Here is a 20623-nt window from a genome sequence, read left to right as displayed (position 1 = left end):
TACAATGCAAGCGATGGTAACTACAGAAGTCTTTGATATGCACATGGATATTCCATTTCCTGACTCAGGTCGTTGGTGTGCCAGACCCTGCCTCTGTGGAAGAGATATGTGCCTGCATCATGTAAGTAACTACGACGTCGACATATCAAGCAACATGCTCCACAGTTATAAACAATCAGTCAGTATTTGCCTGCACCCTAGGTCTCGGAGACCTTTTGTCCGGGGGATAAAGGCATTTTTCTAAAATTTGACATTCAAGGTTTTATGATATGTCACATGAAGTTTGTTAGTACTTGTAATCATAAGATGTTGTTGTATGGTATGTTAAGCTGTCCATGTTTTCTGTTATCATGTGTGAATTTGACACTACTGGAAGAGTAGCAGTCAACCAATAAACCAATAAACGATATTGCAAGCACACTTAAATGCAATTTTCGTACATCGATATCTATAGTTCAATCTGGATGTAGACTGTACAGTTTTTGCATTATCTAGATAGAAGATATTTGAGCATTGGTGCAAACCTAATCATGTCATGTCAGACGTACCATCATTTAGTCGAAACTGTCTCAGGCTCTAGCTAATCTTAAGATACGATTTCTTTTCCTCAGATTGAAGAAAGACCAAACGTCAGATCAAGAAGAGATGAGGAAGTTCTCAGAAAACCATGGGGCAAGTAACGTTACGGATAACCGGACATACTGACTGAAAGCAGTGATATATTAGATTGATATGATACTGCTTCTATCAAGTATATAACAAATCTTTATTTTGGTACAGGCCTAAAGATGTTATATTTACTATCTGATATTCTTAGCACTCAACTTAGCACTCACTCCATTAGCTATCATACAAGTAACAAGTAAGTAGCTAATCTTCCTGGAGTACAGAAACAACATACGACTGACAAAGGCATGTGTTCATTTTGGAACAGGCCTGAAAATGTTATGATTACTATCTGATATTCTTGTCGCTCAACGTGTCTTACTTCCGTAGAAAATAATGTTGGTATGGATCGTATCCGTCACCTGTATCATGATAGTAATTAATACATGATCGCATAGACCTCATTATTGCAATACCTGCATGCACCTTACCTATTTACAATATATATTCCAATAGAAGATTTGATAATCGATATCTTATCACCACAGCTGATTGATGATTATTGCCCTGGTTACGTCATCTTCATGGATAGTTTCCCCGTGACGTCAACCGGACGAAAGGTATGTCTTGTGACATTCTTAACCTTAAGCACTCAGAAGCAGCCGTTTGAGACCCAATTCCCTATTGGTTACAGAGTTAGGCAGCAGGGAGAAGGTTAAACTTTCTTAAACATACGCGGCATTTTGGTTAAATTACACTCCTTTGAAAGGTGAATGTTTACGTCAATGTAATCATCATCAAGATTAACGTGAAAAATGCAATTTTTTGAAACAGTTTGACCGGAAGAAGCTGCGAGATGTCGCCATAGAAAGGCTGTCTCTGAAGGAGGGTGCCGAGTAACCGGAAGTGACGTCAGGGCTGCAGGAAGGTGCAGAGTAACAGGAAGTGACGTCACGGCTTTGGAATTCTGCCGATCGCAGGGCTGGGGAAATTTAGTGCTCCTACACTAACGAGTTTTGTTAACGAATTTCATGGCTTAGGTAGCAGTTTGTGAGTTTTAGAGCTGCTCTTCTAAGTAGAGAGAAGAAGCAGCTAACGTTTGTTCAATCTGCTAATTCATATCAGTACGGCATGATATATGATACTAATAGAAACGATTAATACAAATGTATGAATGAATCGATGGTTTATTTTGTAAAACGTTGACGCCTATAGGCTGAATTGAGTAGTGCGTACAAGATTTGAAGTGCAAACATATCGTTTCATTGGATATCAATTGTGAGACAGCTGAGATTAAAACATTTTCACATTAAAATGTGATGCATTATAACATTATCGTAAATGAAATATGTTCAGCCTCTATTTACAGCTTGATAAAATTCTAAGACAGCATAGAAAACGGAAAAAAATTATCAGACTGAAAGACACATGCACGTAAACTAGGTACCCTGGTATTTCAGTGCAATGATAGGTGTCACCATGTTAAATCATTTGTAAGTATGTTTGTAAATTATATTAACAACATAATGTTGATAAAAGCGAATGAACAACAATAACTTTTTTCTATATCCATATACCTATTACATAGTTTTACAAAGATATTTTATAGTATGTAACGTAAATCCAAAGACTGATATGCGTAACTTTGAATTGCGAATAGCGTTGTAGTATTTTTTCAATATACAAAACGCTAGCTTGGTTCGTGTAATTACATTAAAAGAAATATTAATGTATTCCAAGCATTTCTAGACATTTCTCGGAAATTCTACCTTTAACTCGTTGATACTCCATCTTGCACTCAATTTCAATGTAAGGCAAAGAATAGAAGCCAATTAGGATAGACTCATTAACTTTTCTACTTATTTCATCATTTATAGTTTAGTACCTCAGAACCTAGATATAAATGCAGAAATGTTCGCGGGGATCTAATTTTGCCGTAGGGAGAAAATGGAGTGTTAGCGGTGGTTTTTGAAACAGTAGACAGTGCTACGTTCACACAATGGAACGGCTTTTTGCGGTGGTTTTAAGTTCGCGGTTAAGAGTTCACCGCGAAACCGCGAACATAAAAGCACATTTCTGCATTTACAGTATTAGCCATGGGTATGTGTCTTAGAAATAGTGTAGGACGGTCAAAGGTGAACGTCCTTCAGTAACCTCGGGTTGTACGTGTTCAGAGGTGCGAACCCTGTGTTGTCCGTCCGTCGGGAGGGTCGGGGTGGGAAGTGAATGGTGATATCCTGACTCCCAGCTGAAAAGAAAATGCACATGTAAACAGTGCTTTAGAAGTGTATCTCAGGCCATGTTGATTTGATTATGTATATGGATGACATCCGCGCGCATCAATTTTCGTCCACTTCCAAAAAGAAAAAAGAAGAATACAGTCATACTGTAAATCGTGCAAAGCAGCTGCAATATGAGAAAATATTTGCAGTGAATTGCAAAAAAAATATTTTGGAAAGCAGATATTAATATTGTAGAATGCCAAAGTCATTTTCAAGGTCAAAGAAGAAGATGTGAAACAACAAAAATGAAGAATCTATTCAGTATACCATACTCTGTGTGTTTAGTTTTGTTAATCCTTCCTGACCACGTTGATTTCGTATTGAAGGCAATGGCTGCTTTTTGCAAAACTCTTTTATTTCTTAATTGTTAACAAGCTTCACGGCCATGGAAACAAACTTACTTGCAGAGGATATCGTCTGCATCCCGTCATGCACCTGTGCATCGTAGATTCTCATCTGTAAGGAAACGAACACGAATGTTGGAATCAAAAGCACTTGCTCGAAATTTCAGTGTCTAGTCTTATTTAGTTTGCGTGTCCATATATCTTTATCTCTCTGACAGAAACTCATTGTCACAGAAATCGTGAACCTGATCTGTTAAACAGGGTTTGATAACGTCGGTTACATTGAACAGCGAGAACATAACCGTACAACATGGAAATGGACAGTAGACTTTGCAGTAGAATTCCGTTTCATTGCCTTCTCCCTGCTGCCCAACTCCGTAACAAAAATGAAATAGGGTGCAAAAAAACGGCTACTTCAGTGTGCTAAAGGTTAGATGGTACCTGAGTGGTACTCCATGTACCTGTACCTTACAAGGTTTACGGACAGCCCACGGCAAAAAAATACTTAAGTTGACAACGTTGGTACAGATGCTTTTTCATTGGCGGCGACCACGTTGGGGGGGTAATTAGATCACAGCAGCAGCATGTTGGCATGTTTAAAAGACGTACACTGTGATCCAACATGGCGCAAATATGACGTCATATACAAAACTGTCCAGCCCACCTTTGACAACAGATCTCGTTGGTTCTCTTCTTCAGCCGCCCTGCCTTCCTCTGGCTCTCTCCTTTCAACTTCAGGCTGGTAGAGAAAGCTCGCATTTGTGTGACCAACCTGCTTATTCCAGAGCTGCAAGATTCAAAATTTACAACTAGGTTAGTCAGATGTTGAAATGACATTATTAACGTCTAACCTATTTGTAAACATCTTCAAGAGAGGGAGTTGGGACTTAGGCATCTATTACTATATTGAACGTCGGTGCACAATTTCCACAGAAACTATATTTCAGTTCTCTCCCTTGTCCCGTCTCTTCATTTTGCCTTTCTACTAAAACCACAAAACCCGCATACAGAACGTGTGAAGTTCATTATCTAATGCCTTCAAATAATAATTCAAACCCCACAATGGTAATCGTAGTACCTTATTGTTGGTTAAACATTAGCGATATCACTGGTATGTACTCCATTACTTTACTTTTACTTTGATGCTTTACATGCAGTTAGCGTGAGGGCATGATTTTAGAAATAAATATCATCATTTGATATACATCCTTGGACCAGGTCTTTATCATTACTTAAGATGCAACATCATATGTGTTACGACTAACTACTCGTATGTTTCAGGACTGCTTTAAGTACCTGGTTCCCATCCGGTGCGTTCTGTTCTAGCATCTCGGCAAGAGATCGCATGAAGGGGTCCTTTGAATATCCATATCTTCGCACAGACCCTTCCTGCCCTGGGTCTGGGGTATGACCAACGCTGAAACAATTTCAGAGTAGCACAAATCATACCGATTCACATGGCAACAATCTTTAAAAAAACAGCCTGAGGTCTGTAGATTGCTCTATAACACCATGCTACATGTAGATCAAAACTGATCCAAACCTGTGTGTGAAGCTTTTGTTCCTGCTTCTCTTGACCATGATGCCGATCCAGGACACAGCGGTGAGGAGGATCAGAAGCCCTCCAGCACAGGACCCGATGATGATGTACAAAATGACGCTTGTATCTAAATATGACAGAAATAATACAACTATTTGATGTTTTGTAATCTTCTTCTGTAATATTTGAATTGTAGGTTTAGGGTAACATTCACAAATACTGTAAAGTGAAAAAAAGATATTTTTGCGTCCAAATATTTCTTAGTACATTTGTATTTGCAATGATCTATTTCCATGCACGCGCGCATGGACGATTTGATTTTTTTTTACGCCTTGCGTTTGAAAAATGATATTTCCATCATCAAGTGTCAAATCTCGCTATGGATGTAAGTCGCAATAGTATACCAGAACGATAAAGCGTTTTAATCAGAGCATAAGATATTCCATTATCAATATCATAATTCTGATTTTCGAAGAGAAAGACGTAGAAGTAAGTTTCACCCACCGACATTTTGGCACTTGTCTCCACTGTAGTACCGCCACAGGTTCCAGGGACATCTAGAAAGAACAAGATCAATCGTCTATCATCTAAGATATATTTCCTGCATTTCAGATACTATTAAGCTTTTCTTGTCAATATTAATTGTAAGCAGCGACATCTTTCATTATACTCTTTCTAACTTTGAGTCGTAAATACAATGACCAAACAAAGTCCAATGGAATAAACTAACAAGTCTAGCCTTCAGTTGTGTTGTGAGCAAATGTAGGTATTCATTTATTCTTTCTCATAGAGACAGATTTTCCTAACTCACTTGCTAGATTTATTTACTCATGATTAAGGGTAGTCCCTTCAGTTAACTGCGTAACTGATAACCTGAATATGTTAAGTGTCTATATTTCTCTTAGGGTAGTTCCTTCAGTTAACTGAGTAATATGTTGACTGTCTAGATTGCTACTTGAAATGATCAAACGTTACCCCAATCTATGGACCACATATTGCCTGGGTCTTACTCACAGGCACGTAAGATGGTCGTTGGCTGAGTCGCTGCACTGTCCGTCATTGTAACAGTACCCAGGATTGGTTCGACAGAACGCCACACACGTGTCACCAATCTTGGTACACCTGATTCCATTCCCACAACCCTCGCGGTTTGAACAGGTCGACATTTCGGTGAAATTCCCTGCAGGAAAGATCGAAAGAATGAGAAAATAGTTTAACTTACTCTCAAGCAGAAAGCCTACTATATTCTTGCAAACTTCATTTTCACACGTTACAGCGTCTTTATTACTCCCAGTTCCATTCTCCTTTTCCTTGGGTGAAGTGTTACACCGTTTTCGAAATCAATTTGCTGTCTCAAATCTTATCCAAACAAACATGCTTTCGGAGGATTCAGTCTAAGATACAGTTTTTATCGTGCGGTCAGCGTTTTGCTCTCTAATTTCCAAGTGGATGTAGTGTCCGTCTCGGTATTCTATGCGTGTTAAATTTGCATAATTCATGGATCTTAAAACATGCATGGAACACTGGGCTGGACCTAACATCTGCTTGGAGATTACTAACTTGTCACCTTTAACGGACTGCCTACCTTCGACGGCTACTCTGAGTCGTCCCACCACAAAGCTGCCCAGAGTGTTGTCGGTGTTCTCCACCGCCGTTTGTAGCACGCTGCCTATCTCCATGGGGCTAGCTGCGACCTGACTCTCGATGATGACGTCAAACTCTGCAATGACACTGCCCTCCCTGCACGAAAAAAACTCAACAGTTTTTATTTTCTCCAATGCGATTTTGCGAAAAGCATATGTTACTACAGTGTTATACTAGTTTGTGATTTTTTGAAAATTTTTTGAAGGCATTTGGTCTATTCTTTGTGTAGTAGCTATGAGGTATAACTAATGTCTACTTTACCTGAATCCATTAATGACGATTCCTTGGAAGCCGGGCACGTCGGCATAGAGCTGTGACAGCTAAACATGATACAAAATGGTCTGTTAAATCTATCTTTACCATACACAGAAATAGATAAAACCATACAGCTGCATAATGTTAGATGCCTCAATTGTACATTACATAGAATATACTTGGTAGCAGTTCATGAGCAAATATACAAAGCTAGCTATACATGTATACCGATTCCTTGAGTTTCTCAATATCGTCGCTACTTTTGTGTATATGGGGATGATAATTAAAGGTACAAGTGATATTTTGAAATACGCAGACTTACGTAGTCTATAAGTTCCTGGGCCAGCTGCTGATATTCTGTCGTGTTGCTGTTGGTTAGCTCCTGGGTAAAATTCTGGCTGGTAATCTGTACTTCTATTGCCACGGCACTAGCCACGACTGTAAGAGAAAAAATACCAGTATCTGAATATTGGCAAACCTTTCCTAGGTAAGTCATATATCAATAAAGACTCGTCAAATCCAAACTTGATGTCGATAGCATTTGAAGCGATACACATACTCTTAAACTTGAACTTTCTTACCCGTGGTCACTGGGAGGGTTACTGTGGTCAGCCTCTGGGTAGTGCTACTCTCTGTTGTTGGTTTCAGTGTTGATACTGCTGGTGTGGTGGATGTTGTTCCCTCTGCTACACCGGAAGTAGTTGTGACTTGGCTTGAGGTAGTGGCCTGTGTTGTGACGAAAGATGTTGTTTGGGCTGCGGAAGTTGTGGTGCCCTGTGCCGCGGCAGAAGTAGTCGTCTGGCCGACAGTCGTTGCGGTGCCCTGCACTGCGGTAGAAGTTGTCGTCTGGCCCAAAGAAGCTGTGGTGCCCCGTGCTGTGGAAGAGGTAGCCGACTGACCGATAGACGTTGTGGTACCCTGTACTGGGATGGAAGATGTTGTCTGATCGACAGAAATTGTGGTGCCCTGCGCGGCGGCAGAAGTAGTCGTCTGATCGACAGTAGTTGTGGTGTCCTGCGCGGCGGCAGAAGTAGTCGTCTGACCGACAGTAGTTGTGGTGTCCTGCGCCGCGGCAGAAGTAGTCGTCTGACCGACAGTAGTTGTGGTGCCCTGCGCCGCGGCAGAAGTAGTCGTCTGACCGACAGTAGTTGTGGTGTCCTTCGCCGCGGCAGAAGTAGTCGTCTGACCGACAGAAGTTGTGGTGTCCTGCGCCGCGGCAGAAGTAGTCGTCTGACCGACAGTAGTTGTGCTGTCCTGCGCCGTGGCAGAAGTAGTCGTCTGACCGACAGAAGTTGTGGTGCCCTGCGCCGCGGAAGAAGTAGCCGCCTGACCGACAGAAGTTGTGGTGCCCTGCGCCGCGGCAGAAGTAGTCGTCTGACCGACAGTAGTTGTGCTGTCCTGCGCCGCGGCAGAAGTAGTCGTCTGACCGACAGTAGTTGTGGTGCCCTGCGCCGCGGAAGAAGTAGTCGTCTGACCGACAGTAGTTGTGCTGTCCTTCGCCGCGGCAGAAGTAGTCGTCTGACCGACAGAAGTTGTGGTGTCCTGCGCCGCGGCAGAAGTAGTCGTCTGACCGACAGTAGTTGTGCTGTCCTGCGCCGTGGCAGAAGTAGTCGTCTGACCGACAGAAGTTGTGGTGCCCTGCGCCGCGGAAGAAGTAGCCGCCTGACCGACAGTAGTTGTGGTGCCCTGCGCCGCGGCAGAAGTAGTCATCTGGCCGACAGAAGTTGTGGTGCCCTGCGCCGTGGCAGAAGTAGTCATCTGGCCGACAGAAGTTGTGGTGCCCTGCGCCGCGGCAGAAGTACTCGTCTGAGCGACAGGCATTGTGGTGCCCTGCGCCGCGGAAGAAGTTGTCGTCTGACCGACAGAGGTTGTGGTGCCCTGCACCGTGGCAGAAGTAGTCATCTGGCCGACAGAAGTTGTGGTGCCCTGCGCCGCGGCAGAAGTACTCGTCTGACCGACAGAAGTTGTGGTGCCCTGCGCCGCGGAAGAAGTAGCCGCCTGATCGACAGAAGTTGTGGTGTCCTGCGCCGCGAAAGAAGTTGTCGTCTGACCGACAGAAGTTGTGGTGCCCTGCACTGCGGTGGAAGATGTCATCTGACCGACAGAAGTTGTGGTGCCCTGCACTTCGGCAGAAGATGTCGTCTGACCGACAGAAGCTGTGGTGCCTTGCACTGCGACGGAAGATGTCTTCTCACTTGTCATTCCCTGCACAGTAACTGTAGTTGCATCTTGCGCGACAGTAGAAGTTGTGGCCTCTTGTACCACAATAGTAGTTGTTTCTGGATCGACAGCAGACGTTGTGGTCTCCTGCACCTCTGTGGAAGTTGAACTGCTAACCACTCCAGATGTTGAAAGCGGCACCGTGGATGAAGTCTGAACGGCGGGTGAGGACTTCGCTTGCGTCGAACTTGTAGTTGTCTTCACCACACCAGAAGTTGTTCCCTGCATTACTTCTGATGTTGACACATCCACCGCGCTGGTGGTTAATACCTGTACCATAGTAGGGGATACTGTTGTCTGTCCTAGAATGACTGTGGAGTCTTGCACATCGTCTGTTGTCACCAGTGGCATGTCAGTGTGCGTTCTTTGGGATGCGGTCTCACTGATGGCAGTCACAGCGGATGTTTCCTCGAGAGTTTCGACCGTAGTTTCAACTTCCAGTACTCCTGTTGTATTCATTGGTACTACAGTGTGCGTTCGTTGGGATGTGGTCTCCTCGATCGCAGTCACAGCTGATGTTTCCTCGAATGTTTTGACAGTAGTTTCAACGTCCAGTACTGGCGTTGTATTCAGCGGTATGTCAGTGTGCGTTCTTTGAGATGTGGCCTCACTTATTGCAGTGACATCTGATGTTTCCTCGAGAGTTTCGACAGTTGTTTCAACTTCCATTACTCTTGTTGTAACAAGCACGGACTCTCCTGTAGTTGCCTGAAACACTTGTGTCGAGCCTTGAACACCGACCGTTGTTGTTTCATCTGTTCCCATACTTGTATCATCTAGGTTCGTAGTAGCCTCTTCCTTCGCTTGTTCTGTGGCATCTGGTAGCAGTTCTGTTACCGTGCTTTGCGCCATGTTGACCGTGGTGTCCTGTGTAGTTTCTTGTGTTGAAAACTCCCGTTCGATCTCAGTTGTTTTGATAATCGCCGTTGTGAGGTCAATGACCTCTGTGGCGACGTTTGGTGTGAAGAATTCTGTTACGATGTCGACATCTGTCCTTGGTGCTGAAGTCACAACCTCTGTCGTTATCAACACTTCTGCGAAAGGAAAACGCAGAGGGTCGATATACTCAATGACATGTGCATGACGGTTGTAGCATAATCAAACTAATCAACAACAACATCCCCTATGAACAAAACGTGCATATCATTTTGCGGTAACTTCAGTGAATTCAATGAACAAAGAATACCCCGCTAGCTTGCAATGTGTTTTGTCAGCAATACAACGCACACATTGAGCAACCCTCCGGGCGCAGTCAGCATAAAACTACTTTATAATGGTCTATTTATGCGAATTATAGAACACAAGATAGCACTGTTTGAAAACATTTTCGTACAGTATGTGTTGATATTTGAAACATTTTATCTAAGGATCTCTTACCAGGTGAAGTTGGTTTCTTGGGAGAAGTTGTCGTTTTCGAAGGCTTGGCTGTAGTGGTGATTTTTTCTGTAAATAGATACGATGAGGCTACGTTGTAATTTCACACTGGAATGGCAACAAGGTAAATGTACATTTCAAATGCAATGATTACACTAGCTATGTTTTAGAAAATCGACAAATAATTGCACTATCTATACATCATGCATTGATATCAGAATAGTATAGATTAGTACCGTAACCCATTGATACAAAAAAAAAGCATAAATAGATGCATTCGCTCGTGCACGCTTCCAAAAGAATTTGCTATTTACCAGTACAGGTCGTCCATCTGTGGGGAAGGTACTGTGAATCTAACGCACACCACGGCTCGTGCCAACCGTCCGTTGTACAACTGTGGTAGGTCCTTCCTTGGTACCGGAACGGGAAGGTGCACTCGCAGTACGACCATCTCCCAGACGTGTGCAGGTGTCCCCACGAACACCACGGTCGGGTAGAGTCCACTGTGGTACACTGGGTGAATACTAAGCCTCTGTACACGAAAGGAAACGCGCAGTTCTCGTCTGATGGTCTGGGTTGTTCTTCGCTTGGTTTTTCTTTGCAAACCGACCATCTCCCCTCGGTGTAGGTGTGGTCCCACGCGCACCATGGGAGTGCGAACCCGACCGCTGTACATTCGTTGTACCGCTGTCCTCTGTAGTAGAACGGGAAGACACATTCAACAGGCACTGCTGGTGGTGGAGAAGATGTAGGCTTGACGGTGCCCTTACAATAGGACCAGCGGCCAAACTGGTACTCGCCATCCCAGGCGCACCAAGGCAACATTGCCGAGTCTTTGGTCGTACAGCTATCATACACATCACCGTCATATCTGAACGGGAAAACGCAGGCCTTTTCGTCTTTCGCGTCCGGCAGATAAACTTCTGTGAGCTCATCGCATATGGAGTACCTCTCCTCCTGATAGTGTTGGTCCCATGCGCACCATGGTACTATGGAGTCCACATTGGTACAACCAGTGTACAATACACCATTGTACATGAATGGGAAGCTACATGTCTCCTCGTCACCGGATCCAGACGTTTCTGAATCTCCAGGAGCCTCGGTTGGGTGGGTATTCGAGGTTTTGCTCCCCTCCTTACATATTGTGTACCGCCCTTCTTTATAGTCATGATCCCACGCACACCATGGTACTATAGAATCTACAAGCGTGCAGTCGGAGTGCCAGATGCCATGGTACCGGAACGGGAAAACGCACGAGGTTTCATCGCCGGAGCCAGACATTTCTTCACCGGATGATTCTACGTGTCCCGAGCCTTCGTCAGGGCGTTCTGTAGTCTCACAATACGACCACCTGTCGGGTTGTAACACATAGTCCCACGCACACCATGGAATAAGCGAGTCCTCCATGGTACATTCGGAATGCCATTTCTTGTTGTAATAGAACGGGAAGATGCATCTTGGATCCCTCAAGTACGATTCTGGCAGCTGCGTGGGTTTTGTACTGTTTGCGTTGTCATTGGACTTTCTGCAGTACGCCCATCTTCCCCAGCCTTGTTGGTAGATAGCATCGACCGAACACCAGGGGTGCGAAGAGTCGTGCGTTGTACATTTCCGGTACAATACACCTTTGTACATGAACGGGAACACGCATGACGTCTCATCCCATAGCCATGCGTCTTCTGCACCGCTTAGCCAAGAATCGGACTGGTCTTCGTCTATTTCTCCTGAACCTTTGTTACTTCCATCGTCAGTCTTCTTGTTTGTCCCATCACAAACAGACCAACGCCCTGGCTGGAACTCTGCATCCCATGCGCACCAGGGTAGAACTGAATCCGCAGGACTACAGCCTTCGTACCAGATTCCTTCGTACTTAAAGGGAAACGTGCACGGTATTGCTGCACCAGAACCCGACGTCTCTTCTAGTTCTCCAGGCTCTGAGTTTCCCGATCCTTCGGCACTGCCTTCGCCTTTGTTCAAGTCACAGAACGAAAAGCGCCCGTGAACATAAACTTTATCCCAGGCGCACCAAGCCATGTCGATACTAGATACAGCACAGTCGTAGTGCCATTGCCCTTCATAATTGAATGGGAAGACACACTTATCAGGACGTTCTGGTGTGTGTAGTGCTGAAGACTGTTCTTTGTTGCAGTGTGACCACCTGCCTTCGTTGTAGATTTTGTCCCATGCGCACCATGGTATCAATGAGTCATCCATCGTGCACTCGTTGTACTCTTTATGTTTGTAGAAGAATGGGAATGTACAAAGGATGTTCTCCATGTCCTCGCCTGATCCACTTCCGCTTGTATCATCTTCACTAGAGTTGGCTTGATCGTGTGTAAAGTCGCACACTGACCAGCGTCCTTCTTGAAAGGTTTCGTCCCAAGCACACCATGGCAATAGCGAGTCCACAAGAGCGCAGCGTTTGTACAGGACGTCATTGTAGTAAAAAGGGAAGGTACACGCAACCTCCTCGCCTGAACCAGACATTTCGGGCTCTCCCGATCCTTCTGATGGTGGCTTTTCGTTTTTCTTGTCGACGTCGCAGAATGAGTACCGCCCGGTGCGATAGAACTGGTCCCAGGGACACCAAGGCCTGCCGGATTCCGACACGATGCAGTCGTAATTCCAGTGCCCGCCGAAGTGGAACGGAAAGACACAATCGTACGGTCTTCCCTCTACGCCTGAAGGTTCAGGGAGTGCCTTTTCACAGTACGACCACCTATTTTTGCGGTACACCTGGTCCCAAGCGCACCAAGGAGTCAGGGCGTCGGCCATGGCACATCCCGTATATCGCATACCGTTGTAGTAGAAAGGGAAAACACATTGACCGTCGGTATCCGTAGATGTAGGAGGCGTGTCCTCGTCTCTAGGTGGCTGTGGTCTGGACTGTTCTTCTGTACAAAATGCCCATCTGCCTAGTCCTGGTTGAAACACAGGATCCACCGAACACCAAGGAACTAGCGAGTCCTTCGTCGTACACCTGCTGTACGTTTTGCCTTTGTAAACAAACGGTATGTGACATGACGTGTCATCCCACAACCACGCGTCTTCATCTTCGTTCTTTGGTGAGAGCGCGCTACCTTCCTCCTCCTCGTCACCGGATCCGCTTCCGCTTAAATCCCCGCTACCGTCTGTGTCCTTATCCGCCTTAGCATCACAGACAGACCAGCGACCCTTCTGATACGTGACGTCCCAGGCGCACCACGGGTACAGGGAGTCCTGGTCAGTACAGCCTGTGTACAACTCGTCCTTGTACCAGAACTGCGACTGGCACCTCTCATCCGGTAGCGTCTTGTCAGCAGTATCATGCTCCGTATCTGTTGTCTTGCTTGCGCACAGAACCCACCGGTCGGGATGATACAAACGGTCTCTGGCACACCACGGTACGATGTAGCCCTCGGTGGTACAGGAGTAGTAGATGTTTCCCTTGTAAACGAAAGGGAAGGCGCATTCCGTTTCTTCGGGCTTTTCCGGCTCGTGCACTTCTTCTGAACCGTCGCAATGTCTCCAGTTCTCTTGTTGATACTTCGTATTGTAGGCGCACCACGGCCTTCCGTACGAATTCTCCGTAGTACAGCTGAAGTAGAAGTTACCGTGGTACATGAAAGGGAAGCTACATCCGGGCTCTTTTGGCTCTTGGACCTCGCAGTATCCCCATCTGGAGTACCGATAAACGGAGTCCCATGCGCACCACGGATGGCTGGAGTCGGTGGTCGTGCATTCGTGGTACACCTTGTTGTTATATTCGAACGGAAAGGTGCATTTTGACGGAGGTACTGGACCAGTTTTGGGCGATGGTGTTGGGGACGGTACCGAAACATATGCAGCTGTGGTACAAGTTGTAGGTAGGACGGTAGAATCTCCTAGAACGGTGGTTCTTGTAGTAGGAAGTGCTGTAGAGATATCCATACCTCTGGTACTTGGGGCAGTACTCTTTGCCGGGGAAGGTGTTTTCGGTCCTTGATTAGAAGCTGTCGTCATGTCCATTGTCGTTACAAACACTGTCCAATTCTCCGGCGAGTCTGTTGGCGATTCTGTGTCGACTTCTGTCGTTGGCGGACGGCGGGTGATCACCACTACATGACACAATAGGAGGTCATGTTGTAACTGAAAAATCTCACCTCGAGCTCGTTGTGAGACCATTTCGTATTAATTTCATGTTCGCAGATAATCATGTTATAGGTTAAGTATCAATTCAAATTGATCAAAACTATTGCCTATCTCACCTTCGTTTTCACACCTTTCACCAGTGTAGAAGACATCTTGTGTAACTAAGCAACTAGTAAAATAAGGAACACTGTACATCAGTTTAACGCATAAGAAAGAACAATAGATTGCTTTATATAACAAACACACCTTTAATTTGGAATCATTACGTGAAATTTTGTACGTATCCCACCGCTGCCACCATATTGTGCTCAGTTGTATCATGGTACTCGCTCATGCTAGTACCAAGTAAACGACGCAATTGAGAAATCCTTCTGATTCTTTCTGCATTGAGTGATATCGCGGAGTGATACAATCTACGCCAATGTGCTTGATGATAAAGTAGTGCGGGAGCTGTTATCGTCTAGTATATAACAATCATTATCAATACTTGATGATAACAAAGGCTTAAGTATAACGGTTTAACTCTGCTTACTCGCAGGAGAGGTGGGTTGTCCGGTTTGATCTGCAGGTCCCCCCGTTGAAGCAGTAGTTGATGTTGGAGGAGCAGAACGCCACACAGTCCCCCAACACGTTCACACAGTTCAGCTGCCCGCAGTCGCACGGGGTCACCGCACTGGTCGTGTTGTCTGGAAGAGAGATTCACATGGGAGTTGAGATTACTCAAGCTAAGATCAATAAGTAAGATAGTCGAAGGTAAAGATAAGCTGGTTCCACCTTGGAAATGTGTAGGTTTTTTTTTTTTTTTTACTCGACAAGCAAAATTAGAAATGATCAAATGTTAACCTCCCCTAGAATTCGGCAAAAAAGGGAATGATTATTGGCAGGAAAGTCAGTCCACGGTAAGGTTAACATTTCCCCCTATTTCCGTACCCCCGTAGGAAGGCCTGGTCGAGTCTAACATTTGACCATTTCCGATTATACTTGTCGAGTAAAACAACTACTCCTTTCCAAGAAACCGTTCTGTCAGGCTAGGTCTATTTATGTCTGAATAAAACATTCAGTTTAAGTTCATGTACTTTAGGTTCTTTCAACGATGGTTCTATTTTTGTAGTTTTGACACATTGCATCCGTATTTATCACGAAAAAAACATGGCTTATTAACATGAAAGAAATATTTTGTAACGGCCATAACTCGTGTACCCACCGTCTGCGACAAACGACACCTCCCCTACTGTAAAGTTCCCGAGGGTGGAGTTGGAAGACGCCAGGGATGACGCAATGACGCTGACGACATCAATGACGTCATCTACATCCACGATCTCCTCCTGTATGATGATGTCAAACTCGACCACGATACTGCCCGCACTAGACAGAACAACACAAAACCCCTAGTAGCCGGTTCCATAGTTTCCCAATGTCGTTTATTGTTATCATTTTGTACCCTGTTCTGCGTGGTCTTGTATAAGTTGTAATATGTGCTTATGTGTATCCATGTCTTGTAAAATTTGAAATAAATTCTTTCTGTGTGATGTTTGTGATATGGACTGTTTGAATTCAATAGAAGTACATGTCTTAGAATTAGAGAGTGCCTTATCTGAAATAAATATTGCCAACAGCAAATCCTGGTTATTGCACATAAAACTGAATCAGAGCAAGTCACGAGACGAATAATCCCTCTTACCTGTAGTGCTGTATCTCCACACCGATGAACGATTGTAGGTCCTTAAACATGGACGTCACCTAAACCACAAACAGTTTATTAACCGTCAGCGTCATTCGAAAAAACGTGTCATCTTTTTCAGTTCAATTTGATGTAGTAAAACTGAACTTTCACTTTGCGAGGAATATATGAGATTTCGCTTACCGCTTTGTTAAACTCCTCTGTAAAGTTGATGTAGGTCGTGCTTGAGTCGTTCCTCAGATCTTCCATGAAATCCCCCAGCAGCCGGACCGTGATAGGAACTCTAGTGACTGGTTGACTGTCGGCCACACCTGCATGAATAAATACGCCGTGCTGGATTGGACTAGTAATGCTTAGCTATATAAACAAATCGCCATTTCTATAGAATACAAATTATCCACTGAGACCTTTGATTGAGCTATATTCACGACGGTTGTGCCTCTTACACTTATGTATGTCTGTAAACTTTGTTGCTGTTTTACTACTATGTACAATAGTGCATATGCATTATTAAACTTTATTTGCTAAACGACTAGTTCGAGTTGTGTCGTGAAAGTACAAGGCCCATGTTCAGATTCTCGCGGTAAGAGCAGTATTTATGATAACGTTATGTAGCGAACGTTCCTTAACTGTCACACTTGTGCGTATATTCAAGTGTGCGTGAGTTGCGCATTAACATTTTTTGGTTTAAGTAAGATTTGTGGGGGAAAATATGTTTTCTACTTTAACCCACCGTTGTGCGGCCTAGTGATCGAGCCTAAGAAATCACTTGTTCGTCTGCAAACTTAACCTAAACCAAAAACATGTTAATACGCAACTCATGCGGACTTGTCTATACGCACAAGTGTGACAGGGGCTTTACCTCACAGATCTCAAAACAAAGAAACAGACAAACCTCCTCCCTCCGGTGCCATATATGGGCATCGCCTGACGTGGAAGGTGTGTCCCCGCCAGGATAGGAGTCTGTCTTCACATTCATCACTGGAGCCACTCACTATAAGATAGACGAAAGAAGACATAAGATGTACTTTAAGTGTAAAGGACTATCACCCGTTGGTCGTCCTGTCTACGGTGTGTAGTTTGTAAGTAAAAAGCGATGAAATCTCTTTGAAGTATAATAAAAAGAATGCAAATTGATGAAATAGACTGGAAATAAAGAATTCTTAATTTCACTCTGAGAGTTATCAACAAACGTTTACACAGGAGACACAGGAGACACAGACAAAAAAAGTGTACATGCAGTTCGTCTTTCATTGTCCTTTGACAATTATGCATAATAATGGATCCAGTTACGTTAATTAGCCACATTTCTCCTGTAAAAGATTTGGACGTTGTTGTCATTGGTATTGAATTTTGCTAAAAGTAAATCTCATATTTATAGAGTCAGAGCACATATATTGGCCAATGGGGTTAAATTACAAAATAGAATTGCGAAATGACGTGGAGCATATTTAGGGCGCTTGTTGGAAGCACTGATTTACATTGTCCGTGTCTGATGACCCTGTTAGTATGACCTCACGGACACCTTTATATAATAGCCACACCCAGGTACCAGATCTAGATAGCTTTGCAATATTGTAAGTGGCTTATTGTGGAATGGATACCGACGTATTATGCCATTTGTTAGACGAGGACCTCACGAAAAACAAACAGTAACAGATCCTTTCGTGTGTTTTGTTCACCCCAGAACTGTACCACTCGAAGGTTAAGGATACGTGGCAATCTTAAGTCAACAATGAAGTCGAGTGTTTTTTGTACACCTGGAGTCTTTGCAAGCACTGGTGCAACCGCAAAATGTTTCGGGAGATGTCAATGTCCTATGGGTTACATTCCAAGGACGCCGATTATACGTTGGTCTTACCCTAGCGGATGCCGCGAATACTTGTCTGTTCATCTTGTACCCTAGCGGTCACTTTAGATAATTATCTGGGCCTCTTAACTCTACCGGACGCTTGGAATAAGTATCTGTACCTATAGTGCGTGACGCCATACCTTTATCTGAGTAAGAAATACCCAGCCTGGCCCTGGAAAACCACATTTGAAAATTCATCTACAGCATTTTCACTCACATGAACGCAAATTTGCGAATATACTTTTTTTAATCTATTCATGTCAACAATTATCGAAAAGACACCAATCAACATTGACTAGGAATCACAGAAAATAATCTTAATTCTATCGAACACAATCGCTTGGCTTATCTTTACACTATTGAGCACAATCACAAGACAGTTCGCTTTTGTATCATTTGAATTCAGGACAATAGACTCAGACGTAGTTGGGTGTGTCATTGAAGTGTTGTTGTGTCGCTAGTTCGTTTCCCTTGTATATCATGTGTCAAATACTTGAAATTACTGGCAGCTGACGAATTTTAGAAAGGTGCATGATACTATCAGTAAGGCCATGTTGATTTGATTAAATGGAAGATATCCTCTGGGGATCCCTAAACTGATGCGAGCGTGCGATTAAAAAAAAACATTTGGCAAACAAGAAGTTGTCTTCTTTATGAAATCTATGTGGTCAGGAAGGTTGAACAAATTAGAATAAAATACTAAGCACACAGCGTATGGTATGCCGAACAACAGATTTTTGTTCTTCCTCTTCTTCTTTGACTGTGGAATAGATTTTCGCTTTTACGACATTACCATCCGTTTCCCGACACATAATTTTTGCCATTTATGTCATACATTTGCACATTTTGCAGCTACTTTCGACGATTTACAATATGGTGGAAAACTATTGGGGGGGGGGGTAGGCGTCATCCACATAATGAAATCTGCATGGCCTAATATCTAACTAGTGGAAGTCAGTGATCACTCGAAATGGTAGCCGCCGGTCTAGTGGAACGCAAAGCAGCGCACAGCCGCCCAGGTGTGGAGCAAACCACGCCCTAAATCCTCTCACAAAGGTGGGCTCTATCCAAGAAGCGGGTTCTCAGCGAACTCTCACTCATGCCTATACAAACAGTTACTGAATGTGATCACTCAACCACTGCCCCTGTACTAGATACCGGCGGTACCGCATAGCTAGTGCCGGGTACTGGTACTGACTTGTACGGTAATTGATAACTATTGAACTACATCGAATCATCCTGCATTTAGTGACAGGTCACTCATTTTAGGTCAAATAGCACCAATCATATGATTGTCAGTCAGCGTTTTCAGGGGAGCAAAAATGTTCAGCCAAATTAAAGAAATACATAAAGAATGTCCCAACGTATCAGTGGTATTGGAAATTCATGACTACACCTGGATGCAACCTCAATGTAGGGCACATACAACAGTATGTAGTTTTACTTTTCCATGCCATAATTTTGCTTTAGATTACGAGCTGGTAAAAATTAGATGGTAGAGAAACCAGTAACGCATGAAACATGCGTATAGTGCTGCTGGAATGGCCCTTTATTGCCCATGGCTTTACCGAAACGTACTAGACCTGATATGGGATTAATCCACAGTACTGGTATGCGCCTAGCATGTCACTGGCATACATGTAGGTAGAAATGGATAGCGTACTAGAGTCATTACGGTGTTTATCGTATTAACACTATAATACCCAATCAACGACATCGCTCAAAACCACTTTGTTTCAATTTCGATCTACACGTTCCTGTGTATTTCTACCAGCATGACTATCATATCAACTGTCAGGACGCAGATCAGATAGTGTCAGAGTCAGAAATACTAGTTTACTGATATCCGTATTCAAAATATAAGAAAATCACCTTTAACAGTCTAATTATTATGTACCTTTTCACAGAAATGACATTGCTGTTATAACTCCAACCAGAAAATATTAAGTTTGGGGACGAATCACATTCACATATCACGACATGTATAAAAATGTTTCGCCATTTTTGTTGTTACAGCTTTTCTCTTTAAAACGACAAAAACATTCCTTAACGCTTTCCGTCACCCGCACTTATATCCAGTTCGTATTGTGTATGTCTATTCTCAATGGATTTTGTTTTCAATTAAGCACTTTTGAAGGCCAGTTGTCGAGAAAATGAAGTGCTACTTAAGACGACCTCCTTTCATTTGCCAGGCAAACTCTCAACAAAGTCAGTCAATCGTGCTATGCTGTGAAGTGTTTGGAAACAAGGGTATTTTTTCATAACTATATCCGATTGCGTAGCTTAACACTTTTAAGCTTAAAGCTCTTAACGACATAAAAATGCAGGCATTTTTATGTGTAGTTTTTTACAAGACTGCCACTGATTTAGAATAGTCTGATCAAAAACAGCCATTTGTATTGAGGTTTCAAACTCCTACATTCTATAGAACCTTAGTTTAAACTCATGTGCAACTTCAGTAGAACTCTTTTAAAGAAAAATAACTTTAAAGACTACGTTTACTACAATTCCTGAATAGAATATCTATCATTATGCAGTATACTAAAGGAAATCTGAACAGTCGATTCGCCTTGCCGATAGCAGAGAACGGGTACTTACACGATGTGAATTGGAGCACGAAGAAGACAGCGACGGAAAGAAGACGCGTTAAGGTTCCTCCTCGAAACGTTAGCTCCATGTCTTATGGGGTGGTATAACCCGGCAGATGTGTTAGTC

At 43.7% G+C, this 20623-nt stretch overlaps 2 protein-coding genes across 2 annotated transcripts in view; one reads left to right on the top strand and one right to left on the bottom strand.

The window, feature by feature from the left end:
• The window catches only part of LOC136430075 (medium-chain acyl-CoA ligase ACSF2, mitochondrial-like), a 17280-nt gene extending 15161 nt beyond the window's left edge, over positions 1–2119 (top strand). The window contains exons 9-12 of the mRNA XM_066420359.1: positions 69–121; positions 612–672; positions 1155–1226; positions 1441–2119. Of these exons, the coding sequence (XP_066276456.1) occupies positions 69–121; positions 612–672; positions 1155–1226; positions 1441–1506 (252 nt within the window). The 3' untranslated portion in view covers positions 1507–2119. The remainder of the gene's footprint in view (positions 1–68; positions 122–611; positions 673–1154; positions 1227–1440) is intronic.
• Positions 1778–20623, bottom strand: LOC136430074 (uncharacterized). The gene is made up of 20 exons (XM_066420357.1): positions 20507–20623; positions 16952–17050; positions 16240–16367; positions 16057–16115; positions 15580–15740; positions 14908–15061; positions 14492–14544; positions 10580–14341; positions 10269–10334; positions 7253–9925; positions 6994–7109; positions 6678–6736; positions 6358–6512; positions 5787–5952; positions 5277–5329; positions 4776–4899; positions 4529–4649; positions 3897–4019; positions 3290–3344; positions 1778–2854 (listed from the first exon to the last, which is right to left on the bottom strand). Exons 1-20 carry the CDS (start codon positions 20583–20585, stop codon positions 2736–2738), a joined length of 8325 nt encoding a protein of 2774 aa, XP_066276454.1. The 5' UTR covers positions 20586–20623; the 3' UTR covers positions 1778–2735.

The sequence above is a fragment of the Branchiostoma lanceolatum genome, chromosome 3 (genome assembly GCF_035083965.1).
Source record: "Branchiostoma lanceolatum isolate klBraLanc5 chromosome 3, klBraLanc5.hap2, whole genome shotgun sequence".
In the NCBI taxonomy this organism is placed as follows: Eukaryota; Metazoa; Chordata; class Leptocardii; order Amphioxiformes; family Branchiostomatidae; genus Branchiostoma; species Branchiostoma lanceolatum.
The sequence above is the reverse complement of the archived record's forward strand: the minus strand, read 5'-3'. Positions and strand labels throughout refer to the sequence as shown.

Bases quoted from the DNA above. Each gene is read 5' to 3' on its own strand.
- LOC136430074 (XM_066420357.1), bottom strand. From the start codon at position 20,585: ATGGAGCTAACGTTTCGAGGAGGAACCTTAACGCGTCTTCTTTCCGTC. The intron at 16,116-16,239 runs GTAAGCGAAATC...TTTGTGGTTTAG, and splicing joins CAGAGGAGTTTAACAAAGCG to GTGACGTCCATGTTTAAGGA. The intron at 14,545-14,907 runs GTAAGCAGAGTT...TTATTTTACTAG, and splicing joins ACAACCCACCTCTCCTGCGA to TTGCTTAGTTACACAAGATG.